The 16,606-nt window shown below is 52.5% G+C and overlaps 3 protein-coding genes across 7 annotated transcripts in view; 2 read left to right on the top strand and 1 right to left on the bottom strand.

The window, feature by feature from the left end:
* CCND3 (cyclin D3) overlaps positions 1-5,537 on the top strand; it is an 81,382-nt gene extending 75,845 nt beyond the window's left edge. For 2 of the 3 annotated variants that reach the window (XM_024766256.1, XM_024766255.1), the window contains exons 3-5: positions 2,963-3,122; positions 3,728-3,864; positions 4,327-5,537. In XM_024766256.1, the coding sequence (XP_024622024.1) occupies positions 2,963-3,122; positions 3,728-3,864; positions 4,327-4,494 (465 nt within the window). In that variant the 3' untranslated portion in view covers positions 4,495-5,537. Of the gene's footprint in view, positions 1-196; positions 395-2,962; positions 3,123-3,727; positions 3,865-4,326 lie in introns of all 3 variants that reach the window. The other variant, XM_024766257.1, reaches the window with a different exon arrangement.
* A 357-nt stretch (positions 5,538-5,894) lies between these two features.
* On the bottom strand, positions 5,895-15,483 carry BYSL (bystin like). The gene is made up of 7 exons (XM_024766254.1): positions 15,065-15,483; positions 11,715-11,865; positions 9,455-9,593; positions 9,001-9,134; positions 8,250-8,410; positions 8,042-8,144; positions 5,895-7,543 (listed from the first exon to the last, which is right to left on the bottom strand). The coding sequence occupies exons 1-7, from the start codon at positions 15,330-15,332 to the stop codon at positions 7,198-7,200; spliced, it is 1,302 nt and encodes a 433-aa protein (XP_024622022.1). The 5' UTR covers positions 15,333-15,483; the 3' UTR covers positions 5,895-7,197.
* A 285-nt stretch (positions 15,484-15,768) lies between these two features.
* The window catches only part of MED20 (mediator complex subunit 20), a 70,410-nt gene continuing 69,572 nt past the window's right edge, over positions 15,769-16,606 (top strand). For 2 of the 3 annotated variants that reach the window (XR_003006051.1, XM_024766078.1), the window contains exon 1: positions 15,984-16,101. Coding sequence is in view for 2 of the 3 variants with exons in the window: in XM_024766078.1 (XP_024621846.1) it covers positions 16,073-16,101 (29 nt within the window). In the remaining variant the exon portion in view is untranslated. Of the gene's footprint in view, positions 15,882-15,983; positions 16,102-16,606 lie in introns of those variants that run through there. The other variant, XM_024766080.1, reaches the window with a different exon arrangement.

The following is a 16,606-nucleotide window of genomic DNA, read 5'->3' as shown; positions in this document are numbered from 1 at the left end:
CCCCCCCCCCCCCCCCCCGGAGTGGGGGAGTGGAATGTGCTTCATGTGGGGGAGGGGGGCCGCCCTGGTTGAGTCTTTATCCCAGTGTGTGGACTTTGTGATCGAAAACCCTCCCAGAGCAGATTATAGCTAGAGTTGCTGTAAGGAAGGGCCAAGGCGTTTCATCCCACCTTCTTTCCTTCCTTTCATATCCCAGGAGAAACAGCTCCTTCCTAATTCTCCGTTCGCTAGCCTCACTCTGGGAAACTTGAGCAGCTGCTTCAGGCCTGTGGAATCATCTCTTCTTTTCCTCTTTAGCCAAAGGCCAGAGCTGAGGCACAGACTGGGGCTGAGCTGCAGCTGCTTCCGATGTGATAATGATGCCCTGTCCCCTGGCCCACCCACTCTGACCAAGGTCTTTCATAACACTGTGGGGAGCTGCTGTCACTCCTGTGGTTTGGGAAGTGGCTCCCTGGGCCTCTTGCTGGGAGCTTGGGCTGGGCTCTTCCCGAGGCAGGACAGGGGAGACACCGGTTCTCTTTCCCCACTGAGCCTGGAGAGGTGGTGGGGGAGCTGCTTGGATCTGGAAGAGGTTACTTAGGGCGTGCAGATCGTCTCCCGAGGGGCGGGGTGGGGGGAGACGGGTGAGCTGGCACCTTCCTCCACCTTGCTCTACAGCGGCCCAGTCTTCTCTTGACCCGGAGAGGAGTCTCTGGGCCCCATCTCCCGGGGAGGAGGGCAGCGTGCAGGCTGCTGTGATTGGCTGGCCAAGAAGCCAGGGTACTGGGGCCCCCCGAGTGCTGCTTGTCGAGGAACGGGATTCCTCTTCCTGCCAAGTAGCTCTCGGAGATGGGAGTAGGAGGCCGGAGTTGGGAATCCGGGAGGCCCCACAGCTCTTTGTGATGAATCTGGTAGTTTTTGGCAAGTCTAGTTTTTGGTAGTTTTTGGCAAACCAGTGGAGCTGGTTTTCAGGGCTAATGAGCAAGATGTGTTTGGAGGGGTTTAGGCTAGAAGGTAGAAGGGGACTTCCTTTTTGTGAAAAGATTAGGATGGGGTGTGTGCCTTTATGTGAGCAGAGTTTTTCAGAACAGGCCAAAAGTCCTCCCCATGCCTGAGCTGGGGGGTGGAGTGTGCTGATCGATGACTTCCTAGAAGGTCAGAGTTGGAAAGGACCTCAGAGAGCTCCAGTCAGTCCAAATCCTCATGCCACAGAGAAGGTTGGGGCCCAGAGAAGGAAAGAAAGAAAGGTCCTGCCTCAGCATTGCACTGAGGCTGAGGAGAATTTGGATGTTCTAGCACTCAGGTGGCCTTAGAGGTTAGGGGTGTGATGGAAGCTGCCAGGGGTGTGTTCTTGGCCAAGTGAGGGCCGAGATTCTCAGGGGCTGCCCCGATACAGGGTAAGGTGGCTGCCCTCCCTCACGCAGGACCCTATGCCTCCCCACAGGGAAAGCCCCACTCCAAGTTGCCTTCTAGATGTTTCCTTGGATGCTAGGTGCTTTCTGTTCACTTCTTTTTTTTCCCTAAAGGTTTCTTTTAAAAAAAAAAAATTAATTAGGTTGCATTGGGTCTTCGTTGCCACATGTGGGCTTTCTCTGGTTGCAGCGAGCAGGAGTTAGACTCTTCCTTGTGGTGCACAGGCTTCTCATTGCGGTGGCTTCTCTTGGTGCGAAGCACAGGCTCTAGGCACGCGGGCTCAGTAGGTGGGGCTCACGGGCTCTAGAGCGCAGGCTCCGTAGTTGTGGTGCATGGGCTTAGTTGCTCCGCGGCATGTGGGACCTTCCCGGACCAGGGCTCAAACCTGTGTCCCCGGCATTGGCAGGCGGATTCTTAATCACTGTGCCAGCAGGCAAGTCCCTCTGTTCACTTCTGAGTTAGGAGTTTGACCACTGGGACAAGCACCGGGAGTAGAATGCTAGCTTCTCTGCCCAACTTCTTCCCGCTCCAGGCTGGGCTGTTTTCTGTGAGGCTCTGTGAGAGGTTCAAGAGGATGACACCTAGGTGGGGGCCAGGAGAGGGACAGTGTGACTGGGGGCCTAAAAGAGGTTGGATGGGGTTGCCATTTCTACCTCAGTAAGGGGTCAAACCCATGAGTTCCTTCCTGAGATAAAACAATGAAGAAATCCTCATTTGTGCAACTCAGAAATGGGGCCAGGGCTGGGAACCCCAGATGAGTGGATTGGAGTGGGGCTCTCAGCCTCCCTCCAGGACCTAGCAGTGGTATAGAGGCTAGGGCAGGCAGAGAGATGCTTTGATCCCTCAGGGATCATCTGGACCCATCCTGTTTGGTTTGACCTCCACTTCTCTTCCTAAGACTCAAATGGCACTAGGCACTATGGGTTCCAGCCAAAGAGGTGGAGTGGGGTGCTCTATCTCAGCCCTACACCCCAATGTCCCACCAAGGGGATGTGGGTTGGGTTGGGCAACCTCCACTTTGAGGAACCTCAGGGTTGGCTCAGCAGCTGTATCACAGGAGGTGTGGCCTCATGCTCACCCCAGTTGCTTCAAGAGGTGTGGACTTGGATGGGATGCTGAGTTGGGGGCAGGCTAGTGAGCTCCCCTTTCACAGATCCTTGGGATTATGGAGAATCTTTCTGCTTCATGCCAGAGGAGCCTCAAGTTCATGGCGATGGTGGTGGTATCTGCTGCTGCAGTCTTTTCTTTCAGCCCTGGCTGGAGAAGTCCTCAGAGCCTTGCAGGAAGTCAGGAGAAGGCCTGGATTACTGGATCCCAAAAGATAACCCAGCAGAATTAAGAGAGATAATTCATGTAAAGCATGTAGTTCTGGCATCTGGGAAGTGATCAGTAGGGCTCAAAGCAAGTGCCCCCACCTCTTCCCTGCCACAGTGCCAGTCCTTAAATTCAAAAGCAGAACTGGGGTCCTGACCTTCAAGTGTGATGGGCTTCCCTTCCTGTGAGACCTCTGCTTTACTCCCTCCCCTTCCTTTCTTTAGCCACTGACCCTACCCTCTTCCTCAACCTCCAGGACTGGGAGGTGCTGGTCCTGGGGAAGCTCAAGTGGGACCTGGCCGCCGTGATTGCCCATGATTTCCTGGCCCTGATTCTGCACCGGCTCTCTCTGCCCCGTGACCGACAGGCCTTGGTCAAGAAGCACGCCCAGACTTTTTTGGCCCTCTGTGCTACAGGTAAGAGTCCTAAACACATTTTTACCAAGCCAGGGAAATCAGAAGACTTGGAAGGGTGAGCGGTAACCAGGAGATTCTGGTTTCTTGAACTGAAATCTTGGAACAGATTTCTGGTTTCTTAAATTTCTTCTCAAAATTTATTTGTGAAAATTCTATTCCCTCTGAGCCCCCAGTCTCAATACAGAAAAGCAGCAGAGCTGTATGGGATCTCAAGAGACCACCCCCCCCCCCACCCCCCAAGTATGTAGGTGGGTCACCGAGAGCTTATAGAGAGAAGTGACTTGCCCAGGGTCTTACAGTGACTAAGTTGCGAGCAGAAACCAGGTCTCTTAACCCTGATTTTGTGTCCACACCAGGAAGAGACTCATTCACTCCCTGGTCCCTGGCCAGGATCACTTACAGACCACCCTGGACCCGACCCTCTCCAGGAAAGAGCCCCTTTCCTGCCTTTCTCCCCTGCTGCTATCTGACACCACTCGCTGCTGGGGTTTTCAAGAAGACCCCTGCTCTGTTCATACGGCCTGGTACTTTCTGGGTAACAGAAGGTGCGTGCTGGTTGTTATCCGTGAAACCACCCTTGCCTCATGGTCCCCCCTCTTTCCAAGATTACACCTTTGCCATGTACCCGCCATCCATGATTGCCACGGGAAGCATTGGAGCTGCAGTGCAAGGCCTGGGTGCCTGCTCCACATCTGGGGATGAGCTCACAGAGCTGCTGGCAGGGATCACAGGCACTGAAGTGGTGAGTGCTGGGCAGCTGGGCAAGTGGCCTCAGTTCACGAGGCAGCGCTATATTCCCTGAGCCTCCAGCAGAGGGAGCTGTCGCCCCCCGGCCCCGTCTCCACTCCTGGTTTTGAGCGCCCTGCTTTTGGGGCTTCTGTGGCCTTTTATCTCCTTCCTTGGTCTGGAGAAGAGCAAGTGTCTTGGGCGGGCTGAAGGGCACTGTCCCTGGGTACCCTTTTCTTGCCAAACGGTGTGCAGGAGTGGGGGTGGGGGATTTGGTGTCAGATGCTGGGCTGCTCTCACACCCTCTTGCCACATCCTCTTGCCAGTTTCTGAGAATTGAAAGCTGATTCCTGGGGTTGGGCTGTGGCCTAACCTCCCCAGACTTCCCTGTGTGCTGGGAGGTGTCCTCCAGCACCTGCTGCCACATGCTATGGGGGGAGGGACGTGGACCTTCCTCACCGTTCCCCCTTGTTCCCAGGACTGCCTGCGGGCCTGTCAGGAGCAGATTGAAGCTGCCCTCAGGGAGAGCCTCAGGGAAGCCGCCCAGACCTCCCCCAGCCCAGCGCCCAAAGCCCCCAGGGGCTCCAGCAGCCAGGGGCCGAGCCAGACCAGCACTCCCACAGATGTCACAGCCATCCACCTGTAGCCCTGGCGAGGCCCCCTCGAGTGGCCACCGACAGCAGAGGAGGGGACACTGCCACCCCCCCTCCCTGCCTGCAGGAACGAACCATGCCACAGCTGAAGCCCGAGGGGGCTCCTTCCTACTTGCCTGTCGCAAGCCGGAGGGGTCGGGTCCTACCTGTCCCTGCAGTGTGCACTAAGGGGCCTGGCCAGCTGCGGCAGGTGGCCAGTCAGGCTCCTCCTCCTCCCTGCATCTGACCAGCTCAGCCCCATCCCGGTCCTAGCTGGGGGCGGGCCAGGCTGGCCAGAGATGAAATTGAAGTCTGTAGAATACATGTGCCAGCATTCCTTTTGGGGGCCCCCTTATCTCTGGGGCTCTCGTGTTCTCAACTGCCAAAGTTGAACCCGGGCCCTCGGCAGTGAAAGCGCGGAGTCCTAACCACTGGACTGCCAGGGAATTCCCTAGTTACTGCATTTGGATTGGGGTCTTTCTGAAGAACCCTCACATGTTCTAGACACATGTGAGAAGAAAGAGTGGACATCTCCTCTCAATGCACTTGGAAGCCCCTGCATAATCCATGCTCTCAGCTGCTCCTAGAGGGAGGGGCCCTGGCCTCTGTCTGAGGGGCAGGAACCAACCTCCTCGCTTTGCTTTCCGCTCAGCTTCTCCTGTGTGATTGGGGGGTGGAGGGGCAGTGCTGAAGGAAGAGGTTGTTTTAATTTATTAATTGCTTTGAGTACAGCTGTAAGAGGGTGTGGTGGGGCCCATCTACCCTGAGTGGTGGTGACCCTGGTGGTTGCTGCATTCCTCCCCTATCCTACCGCTAGAGGATCTTCATGGCTGAGGAGCTGCTACAGCCTGGGGTGGGGCCACGCCCTCCTCTCCCTCTGGCCCTCTGCTCCACCCTGCAAGGCTGGGGGATGAAGTAGCGATGACCTGGAGGTGACCAAGCCCCCTGTCTGGAGAGGGAGGCAAGCCCTGTTGACACAGGTCTTTCCCGAGGCCACAAGGTCCAGGCTGGTGGCCCAGGACCATCATGCTACCTTAATAAAGATTCTGAAAAAAAACTCTTTGGCTTCTTGGATTGGATGGCAGTGTGGGCAAAAGCCTATTTCTAGAGGGTGGAAATCAGTGGTCTCAAGTAGGGGTCATCAAGCCTTTTCTGTAAAGGACCAGAGTAAATACTTTAGGTTTTGTGGGCCATATGGTCTCTGCCCCAGATATAGTCAGTTTTGCTTCATAATGTGACCTATGCATTCCTAAAAATCACTGCACCATGCAAAATTGCACAATAAAAACCACAGGGCTTACGGGGAAAATGGGGCTTGAGGCGCTATACTCATACTTAATGAGGGATACTTGTCTTTTAAAAAGAGGAAAGAGAGTGCTTTTACACATTAAATGGTTAAAAACACATACTGCAGTAAACATGGCCCTTTATCTTGAAAAACAAACAACACCTGAAGTCTGCTGTGGAAGTGGAGGTCGGAAGGATGTGGAAGGCGGGTTGTGACACCAGATGTGGGTGTGGTACCAACCCGCAAGGTGAACTGGTGTTGCTAGCACATGTCTGAGGTATGTGCATTGTGTGTATCATCTGGCTCAGCTCAGCCGGGTACAGTTTTCTGCTTTCACCTAGTGTTTCTCAAAGACAAAACTGCATATAAATGTGAAATTTGCTTTATGATCAAATTCCTCCCAAATACAGTAATTAGGCTGGAACAAATTCACACTTGCCAAAGCACGTAACAAGGGTTCTAGCCAGACTGTGCTCGCCTCTGCTGCTGTGGCATGAAAGCAGCCAGAGAGAACCTGGAAATGGATGGGTGTGGCTGCATCTCAATAAAACTTTATTTATGGACACTGAAATCTGAATTTCATATAATCTTCACCTATCACAAAATACCCTTCTTTCAATTTTTTCCCTAGCCATTCAAAAATGTAAAAATTCTTAGCTCACGGGCCATAAGGAAACAGGCATGTGACCCTGGTTTGCCAACCCATGGTCTAAAGCTTTCATTAGCTAAGAAAGTTAGGGAACTGGTCTGGTGGTGACCCCGGGCTTGACCTTTCTCGCCTCTCTATCTCCACTTCCCTCTAGGTGCTTTCTCCTAGCTCTTCCAACCACAGCTGAGACCATCTTGTGAACAACCTCCTGGTTGCTGGCATTCTCCCAAAGTAGGCTTTGTCAGGGGAAGGCAAAGGCTGTGCCCTCTAGGGGCGGGCAGGGTGGGTACAGCCTCGAGAAACAAACTTGTCTGAGGGGGGCACGGCTCCCATGTAAACCGGGGAAGAAACCACTGCTACACAGGAGCAGGGATGCAGTGCCCACCTCCACAAAAGAGGGAAAGCAGAAAGATCTCCATCCACCACATCAAAACACTGAAGTTCAATAAATACCTGCCTTTTGTTTTTATCTACCTCCCAGTGAACCAACACAACAGCCTGAGAGAAAGTACCCACTCCAACCCCCAGCTGGCAAGTGGGACTGTTAGGCTGTGGAGTTTCAAGTCAGGTCCCAGAACTGAGCAGGGATGCAGGCCTAGAATGGAAGAGAGAGCCGGCCAGACTCAGTTCTCCCTGTCAGGAACTGGGGAATCAGAGGCCCGTGACCTCTCATGGCCCTGAACTGGGTCTTCAGCTATAAAGGCTCAGTGTCACCTTTAGTCAGCAGCAGGGATCCTGGTGTCCTCCCATGCCCTGCAGACCAGGACGAGCACTGCTTCGTCACTCCATGGTGATGGGAACATCTTCTACATCTCGGGGGATGGCACTCTGAAGCTCACGCCTGATCTCGGGGGACAGCAGGGGATGGGGCTGCAGCCGAAGCAGTTCCAGGAGGGCCTCCTTCTGCTCTGTGGCCAGGTCAGCCTTGTAGCGCTGGACCAAAGTCAGGAGGCACTGGTGCCAGAGCACAGGCAGCTCACGCTTCTCCGTCCGGAAACCCAGGAAGTGGAAGACCAAGGCGTCCAGCACCCGGTAGGGCAACGCGTACTTCTTATCCAGCAGCAGCCTCAGGAAGATGCTGGTGGCACCGCTGTACTCCATCTCTGCGATTTTCAGCATGGCTGCACTAGTGGGGAAGGGAGGGAGGGAAACGCTGGAGGAAGGCTTCTCCTTTTCTGGCCCTTACACTGTGCTATCCCTAAAGGGGGAATCTCCGGCATTCTTTTCACCTCCCCTATCTCACTCCCTGGACTCCAGTTACCAGCACTACGCTGACTCACGCCAAATCCCCACGTCTGGCTCAGACTGCTTGTCTCAGTATTCAACTAGAATAGGTCCAAACGTCCTGAGATCTCCACCCCTAACTTACTTTCTTCCCATGTGCCCCATTCTTTCATTCATTCAACTATTTACTGAGCACCCACCATGTGCCAGGCCCTGGGACCTTGTTCCTGTGGGACTGACATTCTTGTGGAGTAACGATACACCCACTGGCTTAAATGAGCTGCAAACCCAGGGCTATGCTTAGCTCCTTCCCCACTCTGCCCCCCACCCATCCCCAGTCCTGGGACTCTGCCGGGCGGAGATCCGCCAACCAGTGGTCCTCCACCCCCACCGACACTACCTGGAGTGCAACACAGGGATGGAGCACTTGGTGATGATGCTGCCCACGATGATGGCTTCCCGGAGGGTACAGGTGCCCGACTCGCACAGCGGGATCAGGATGCCTGGGGAGGGGCAGAAGGGCAGTCACTCTAAGCCCAGAGTGAGAGAAAGGAGGTACTGCAGGAGCTCCAGCCCCTCCCTTTCGTAAGTGCCTCCTGGGTTCCCACCTTTAAACCAGGCTCCAGGCTTGAATAGAGCCTTCTTCAGTGCCATGTAGAGGTGGAAGTTGAGTCGCTTGTACTCAGCAATGTCATCTCGCACCCGGGGGAGCAGGACCAGGTTATAGAAGCGCTGGGCCATACGTTCCTTTAGGTTAGAGGCGAAAATCCTAGTGTTTTTGGAGGAAAGGGGGGAGATCCCAGGTCACCTGATAGTCTGGAGCTGGCCTTTTAAATATCAACGTGGATGGTACATGCAAGAGATCGGAGGGTGTGTGAAGCGAGCTGGGTGCATGCAACACCCAGGTCAGATGAGAGAGGGAACAGGAGGGGCTACGAGATGTACCCAAACAGGGTGAACACTGTCTGTCTTTGGGGTGAGCCAGAGCTCTCCCAGGCAGACAGGTACCCAGCTGTTCACCTCCCCCTCTCCATCATGGGTCCCCTCTGTCCTGCTGTCACCAGGGACTTGTGCATGCCTGGGGAGCCACAGACTTCTGAGGCCACCCTGACACCCTAGGGTTGTATCCTTGTAGTTTTGAGCCTCTCCCCTGGAAACTCATCACAGGATATTCTTAACAGGGTCTCGGCTCCAAAACAGGAAACAGAAAAAGCTGGGAAAATGATGACATAAAGAAGCATAAGACAGCGCTGTGGGGGCAAAGCTAGGATGTAATGGCAAAGGGAAGGGAAGCCTGTCCTTCCCACACCCAGCCCTTCCCTACAGACCCAAAGCAGCCCTGACCCCCATCTGCTCTACCTCGTGGCTTGGTACATGGCAGCAGCGGTCCAGGCCTCAGGCTCTGTGACGTAGAGGATTTGCTCCCAGTTGGAGAGGGCAGGGATGATCTTAAATGCCTTGGGCAGTTTCCCACTGCGGTACTTAGACAATACCTGATGATGAGACAATAAAATCATCATCGTCATTAACATACACAATGTTTGCCAGGTGCCAGGCACTTGTCTGGGTGCCTTTCATACATTAACTCACTTAATCCTCACAACCACCCTGTGAGGAGGTGCTATTATCATCCTCATTTTCCAGTGGGGAAACTGACACCAGAGAGTCAAGTAAGGAGGAGAGCAGGACCCTGGAGCCATGCACTCTGACCCCTGAGCCCGCTCTCAGCCACCGGGCCTTATTTCTACGAGAGATGTGGGCACCCAAAGCCCCTGTGAGGGAGTCCCATCACAGCTCTCCTCTCAGCTCTTACCTCCCGGACCCCTCTGTAGACCTCCAGGACCCGGGGGTCCAGCTGGGGCACAGGGAAGCCTGACACCTCGGACATGACCGTCTCGACTTCCGTCTGCTTCTCAGTTAACTTCTCCATGATGATGTCAGCTAGGGTGCGTCTGGGAGAAAGGGAGGGAATGGGTGGGAGTGCCGTGCTCTCAGTCCAGGAAGCTCTTGACTCCCCACGCAGTCCCTTGAGAGCCCCGACAAACCTGCAATCTTGTTGGGACACGTGACCTCAGTCCCCTCTGGGCCCAACAACCCAGCACAGAAGACCTGGCAGTCAGTCATTCAGCTCAGGATGGAGCTGACAGTCTGTGTGGAGGCGAGGAACCCAGCCTCTGAAGTCAACCTGCCTGGGTTCAGGTCCTGGCTCCTCTGCTCCCTCCCCCGTAGAACAGGGATAACAACAGTACCTACTCTCGTAAAGTCAACATGAGGAGTAAAAAAGTTAGTGTACGTACTCTACTTGGAACTATCAGCGATAGTAGTAATGAGTTCGTGACAAGTGCTCCTATTTCAAACACATCCACCAGATGCTGCCACTGTGCTGAGGACTGTGCGGTTATAAAACCCTGGTCTGGCCTCTCCAGAGTACCAGACGCACCTCAGTTATATACCGAGATTTCTGGTGGCTGGGATCATTAGGGAGAGACGATGGCACACACTTACCCCCCTTTTAATTTATTAAAGTTTATGGAAAGGGGTCCAAGGTGAAAGATCTTTTTTTCCCAGCCTCCTTAAGCACAATCAGACTGATGATTCAGAATTATCATTACATTGGGCTTTGGTGCAATAAAGGTGTCTTCAGGGTCTGCTGAAGTCTATTTAAAATGGCTCCTTAAAAGTAGAAATTAACACAACCTTGTAAAGCAACTATACTCCAATAAAAATTAATTAAAACAAAACAAAACAAACATGGCTCCTGTCTTCCAAGGGCAGGACTTTCCAGATGTGCCCTCACACTGTCCGTGTGACACCCACGCGAGGTATTGTTATTCCCATTACTCAGACATGGGAACCGATATGCAGAGGGGTTAGTAACTCACCCAAGGTCGCACAGCTCACAAGTAGGGGAAAGAGTCAAAGCCTGGTCTTTCAGGTTCTGAAGGTCAGGCACCTTACAGTACGTATGTGCCCCCCAAACTAAATGGCCTCTGACTGCCGAGCTCACGTGGGTCTAGCCTGCTCTCTGAAGATGCCAGCTGTCACCCCTCAAGACTGTCAGGAGCCCCTGTTCCTAGTAGCTTTACTTTTCTGTTGACAACAAGCTGGAAAACCATCTTGCCAAGCTTGTCAGAATGGGCTGCGAAAGAGGAGTTACAGCCAGTGGGTGGGAACCTGAGAGGCTCTCTGGTGGGACCAGCACACACTTTGTAACATCCACCTCAGCTGCTGCGTGTCACACTGGGAAAGGGGCTCACGGCTTTATTCTGCCTCTCAAATACACGGCCATGGAACTTGTCGTTCAGCCTCCCTGCCTTCCCACGGTATTACTAGCAATGAGACATGCGTGAACCCAAGAACCTGAAGAACCAAGAACAATGTCACATTAACATCACATGGTCAGAATGAACTGGTCGAGGGCCCTTATCCTAGACTCCCCTCTCCTGGGCCAAAATCCACGGGCTCCAGAGTTTGAACACAGGAGCTTAAAAGCCTGCATGTTTTGGACCTAGCATGTACTACAGATGAGAATGAGGTAGTGGTTCTAACTGTGGGGTGCATTTGCCCCCTGGGGGACATCTGGCAACGTCTGGAGACAATTTTTGGTTATTACAGCTGGGGGGACGGTCACTACTGGTATCTAGTGGATACAAGCTGGGGCTGGAAAACCCTGGATAAAATGAAGCTTAGGGTATGAAAAAGATGTGGCCAAGGAAACTGAGCTCACCACTAAGAAAACTGAGCATACCAAGACCAAATGCAATGGGACAGATCACCCAGAGAGAGAACAAGGCCTGCAACTGTTTGCCCAGGTAATCCAGGCAGTTCTAAGGCAGGCAGACAGAGGGGGGAGGAGGTATTTTGAGTCTGGGTCATTCTCATTAAGAACAGTCCTTTGAGGATGGGCCACTTTTGTCAAGGTGGTTCCCCACAACTCGCAATGCTCAGGCCCTTCCCAAAGGTGTGGAATCAAAACACTGCCAGGACACACGCTTCTCTGCATATAAAGTTTCTTCTCTATAAAGTTGCTACCAGGATCCGCTCTCCCAAATCCCAGGCCATGCCAGCCCTACCTGGCAGGAGGGTTCTTGTTCATGAACATCTCAATGGCCCGCTCATCCTCGGGGTCCACAACCACCTCTGCGTGGTAGTCTGGCCCTGTCATGGTGGCAGCCTTCTCCAGAGTGGGCCACTCCTCGTCATCTGATCCATCCTGTGGCACTCCTGGACTCAGAAGAGGGGAGATGAAATGGGTGAGCAAGGTAAGCGATGGCTTAGGAATTCAGAGGTTAACCATCATGTATATGGTCCAGGGCTGGCTTGTAATAGACACAGACGTGCAAAGTGAAACAGGTGATGCAAATGCTACCTTCCAGTCCCCGGGGGGCGCACAGTCTTGCTTGAGAAACAAAATGTACACGTATGAACCAATGAGACAGTGATAGTAGTAAATAATAGTTAACACACTATACTCAGTTATATAGCACGAACTCTTCTAAACACTGTACGTAACCATCATAAACCCAAGAAATAGGTACTATGATTATACCCAGTTTCAGATGGGGATGCTGAAGCACAGGAAAGGTAAGTGACTTGCCTAAGGCAGGCAATCTAGGTCTAGACTGTGCATTCTTCACCTCTTTTACACGCATGGTAGGGCTTGATTATGTGCCAAAATGAGTGGCAGAAATGGTATGTACCACAGGCACCCAGAACATGATGAGTGCAGAGGATGGTTAGGCTCTGGATAGGCAATATGGGAAATGAAGGAGTGTTTTCCAGACCTGGGTAACAACACTGGCAAGAGGGCTTCGTTACAAGAGTGTCTGTTGGGAATTCCCTGGTGGTCCAGTGGTTAGCACTCTGTGCTCTCACTGCCGAGGGCAAGGGTTCAATCCCCGAACTAAGATCTTGCAAGCTGCATGGTGCGGCCAATAAATAAATAAATAAGAATTTAAAAGTGTATAATCAATGGTTAAAAAAAAAAAAAAACCCAAGAGTGTAGACAGTTGCAAGAAATAAGGCTAGATGGGTAAAGTGAGGCCGGGCAGTGAGTTCAGATTTCAACAGACCAACCCATCTGAATAACCGATTATCAGAAGACTACAGCTGGCTGGGCGTCTGAAAAGGGAGGTAATAATCTAAGTGGGGAGATAAAACGCTACACGTGAACAGGTCATTAAGAACAGAGACTGTGTGATAAAAGCTAAACAAGGGGGGAGGGGAACACATACTAGATCTTTTGTCTCCACATGCTAACAACTCCCAAATCTGTACCTGTAGGTGGACCTCCCTTTGCTCCAGACCCTAACTCCAGCTGCCTCCTGTAGAGCTGGGTCATGGATGACCCACAGGTACTTCAACCTTCACCTGTCGTCAACCACACTCACTCCCTTTCCCTCCTAGGTCTACACTACTCACTGTGTTCCACATCTAAGTAAATAGCACCACCATCCAGCCAATACTAAGCCAGAGCCTGGGCAGCAGGCCTGCCTTGTCCCCTGCCCTCACTCAAAACATCCAATCAATTACCAAGTCCTATTCCATTGTACCTCACAGAATCCCTCTTAAAGCCTTCACGCCCCCGTCAAAGCCTAGGTCAGTTATCACCTGTTGCCTGGATTAATTCGACAATCCCCTAACTGGTCCCCATAGTCTCCAATAGCTCCCCATCGTCTTTAGGGCAGCCTACAAGTCGTTTGTAGCTCTCGCTCTGACCTACCTCACCATCATTCATTCAGCAAACGAGTGCGTGCTATAAGTGAGGCACTGTTCTGGGTGCTGGAATATAAGCGAACAAGAGAAACAAAAACATTCTGCCCTTACAGAGCTTACATTCTAATGGCGGAAACAGACGATGAACTAATACGACATATATTACGTTTAAAAAAGACAAATGCCACGACAAAAGAAACGTAGCAGAAGAGAGAAGCTGGAGTGTGGAGACAGAGGTGGGGGTGTTGCAATTTTTAATGGAATGCTCAGAGCAGGCCTAGGGGAAGCAGAAAAGGTCAGACTGACAAAAGGCGTAGATCACACAGGTCTTTGTAGACCACTGTAATCCTCGAGCTGTGGAGCTGAGTGGACTGTAGCGGGTATGGGATACTAATTAGCAGGCTACTGCAATCATCCAGGTGAGAGATCATGGTGGTTTGAACAGGATGCTGCTCCCAGATGGTGAGAAGTGATCTGATTCTGGATATATTTTTAAGGTAGAGTCAACAGGACTTCCTAATAGATCAGACGTGGAGTGAGGAAGAGGTCCAAGGTTTCTGTCTGGAGCAAATGGAAGGACATCATGCCATTAACTGAGACGAAGTAGACTGTGGGTGGAGGTTTGGCAAGATGGTCAGGATTTCTGTTCTGGACATGTGAAATTTGAGATGTCTCAGACTTCACGCTGGAGAGGCTGAAGAGGTAGCTGAAATATAAGAATCTGGGTTTCATGGAAAAGATCAGGGCTAGAATATGAACTGGGAAGCAGTTACCAAATACATGGTATTTAAACCTGGAAACTGATGATAGCACCAGAGCAGTGAACAGAAGTGAAGACGAGAGGTCCAAGGATGGAACCCTATGCCACTGCAAGAGATTGGTGGCAAAAGAGGAGCCAGCAAAGGCTACTGAGAGGTGAGGAAGTTGTAAAACAGGTCGGTATGTGATGTCTTAGAAGTCAAGTAAAGATACTGTAGTCAGGAGGCTATAGTGTTCCATTGCGAATACTGCTCACAGGACAAATGAAAGATGACAGCTGAGAAACAGATTAAGCAACCTGGAGGTCAACACTCCCAGCCTAACAAGAAAAAAATTGACCACCTTTTAATTAATCTCTCTCCCTCTTTAGCCCCTAATCAATATTGTTCTTTGTGCCCAGAGCACTCCCCACTTCTCAGGTCTTAGCACAAAGGCCAAGCAATCTGGGAAGCCTGACCCCCCAAGACCAATGCAATTGTTATCAGAGAAACTACACTTTATCACGAAGTGCATTATTCTAATTGTCCGTTTCATCGCCTCTCTCCTAGGCTAGATTGTAAGATCCTGAAGTCAGGTATTCATCTATCTTGTTTACTTTTTTACCTAAACCATCTAAACTCTTAGCACAGTGAAATGTACATAGTAGACGTCCCATAAGTATTTACAGAACAAATAGATAAACACTAGCAGAACTTAGTGGCGTGAGCAACCACATCCTGTTGGCCTAACCTTGGGGGTGCCTAAAAGCGAGTGCCTAAAACTAGGAGTGGGAGTGGAGGGCACTGGCCACCCTCATTCCACCTCAGGGCTGGGTGTCCCATTCCATTACCTTTGCAAGAGTGTAATACGGCCCCCTGTTTTTCTATTCCAAGCTATTCCCCTTCCGGAACCTTTCAGCCATCCACCCCAGCTACCCACCCTCTTCCTCGTACCCACCCCGGCCACTCACCCAGCCGCGTGGTGCGCTCCCGCGGCGCCGCGGGCCTGCCCCCGGTCCCATGCTCGGCCTCGAGCTCCTCTTGCTGTTGCCGCGCTTGCTGCAAAATCCGTCGGGTCAGCCGGGGCCCCACGTACTCTTCCTCCTCTTCTCCGGTTCCACGACCCCGTCGCTTTTCCCGGGCCCCTGCCCGCACCGCGTCCCTAGCCAGGATTTGCTCGGCCAGGGGCGCATGCTTTTCCTGACCCCCGGCCCCGCGAGCCGCCTTCAATTTGGGCATTTTTCTCGAGAGCCTTGCCGGGAAGTTTCACACGTGTGGATGGAGGAAAAACCCCTGAATGCGCTTGCGCAGTAACCTCCCAGCGCCCAAGATGCCACACGGAACTCACAGCGCCCCCTCGCGTTGGGAGGCCGGGACTGCCACCAGCGCCGCCCCATCGCCTAAAAGAGCTCACGGGTCCTGGAGCTGGACTCCCGAATAAACTCATTGCATTTAATGTTGGCTTCTCTAAGTGGTGGCAGTCCGAGCCACGCTTTCCTAGCTTCATGGATCTAGGCCCAGTGTCCCCAGTCGAACGGAAATTCCCCGAACGGCAAGCCGTGGGGTGGTGGTGTCAGGCAGTGACGTCACTGGGGCGCCTAGACACGCCCCTTTTCCTCGTGAGCTAGACGACTGGGCGTTCTGTTTTTACGTTATTTCCGGAGCGTCTCCCTGCTCTGGAGCTTGCGTTAGCTGGGCTGCTTCACCTCGTGTGAGCTGCCGGAGAGTATTGCATTTCAGTTGTTTGAGCCTCCCATCATCCTGGCCCGACACCATGGGAGTGACTTGGTAGGACTTCAAGGGATTTTGTGGGGGCGGGTCTTGGGGTCTTGAAGGCCCTCGGAACCTCCAGTGTACCCGGGAGGAGGATCGGGACCAGGGTCCGTCGCCCCCCGGGAGCTGAGCAAGATGTCCTCGTGTTGTGTGGGTGAGGGGGCCACCGTGAGGGCTGCGGAATCTGCGGGACTTTTCCCTCGGAGATGCGCCCCTTCCTCCTGGAAGGCGGCAGGTAAAAGGTTTTATCTTAAGAACCCATCAATTGTCGTGTGCCTCCTTCCCTTTTTCTTGGTACGTTTTGCTGCCCGTGAGGCCATACTACTGCCCGGGGTGGAACTTTAGGGTCGGAAGTAGGATATCGGGACTAGGACCCATTTGCAGGCAGGGCTGGATGGTGGGGGATAGGCAACAGGCAGACAGTATCTTTTTAAGGTTTTCGCCTGCCCCTCCCTACAGCCACTAAATGCGGTTACACCAGCCTGTGTATGGTCCTAGTTTGGCCATTTTAAGATCTTGGGTCTAGAGGGAAGAAAAGAAGCTATCGGGAATTAGGAGATTGGGATTCCAGGTACATCACCTCTTCAGGACCTGTTTCTTACTATGTTTAATTACATGGTTGGTTTAGTTTCTATGGACTTATTACCTCTAACATGTTATAAGTCAGTGTGGCAGGGAAAAATATGGGTCTAATTTTCTTGGAGGCATTAGTTCCAAAATGCTAGATTTCAGGGCTTTTA

This window comes from Neophocaena asiaeorientalis, unplaced genomic scaffold (genome assembly GCF_003031525.2).
Source record: "Neophocaena asiaeorientalis asiaeorientalis breed wild unplaced genomic scaffold, Neophocaena_asiaeorientalis_V1.1 scaffold46, whole genome shotgun sequence".
Taxonomy (NCBI): domain Eukaryota; kingdom Metazoa; phylum Chordata; class Mammalia; order Artiodactyla; family Phocoenidae; genus Neophocaena; species Neophocaena asiaeorientalis.
This window is presented reverse-complemented; position numbering and strand designations above follow the sequence as displayed.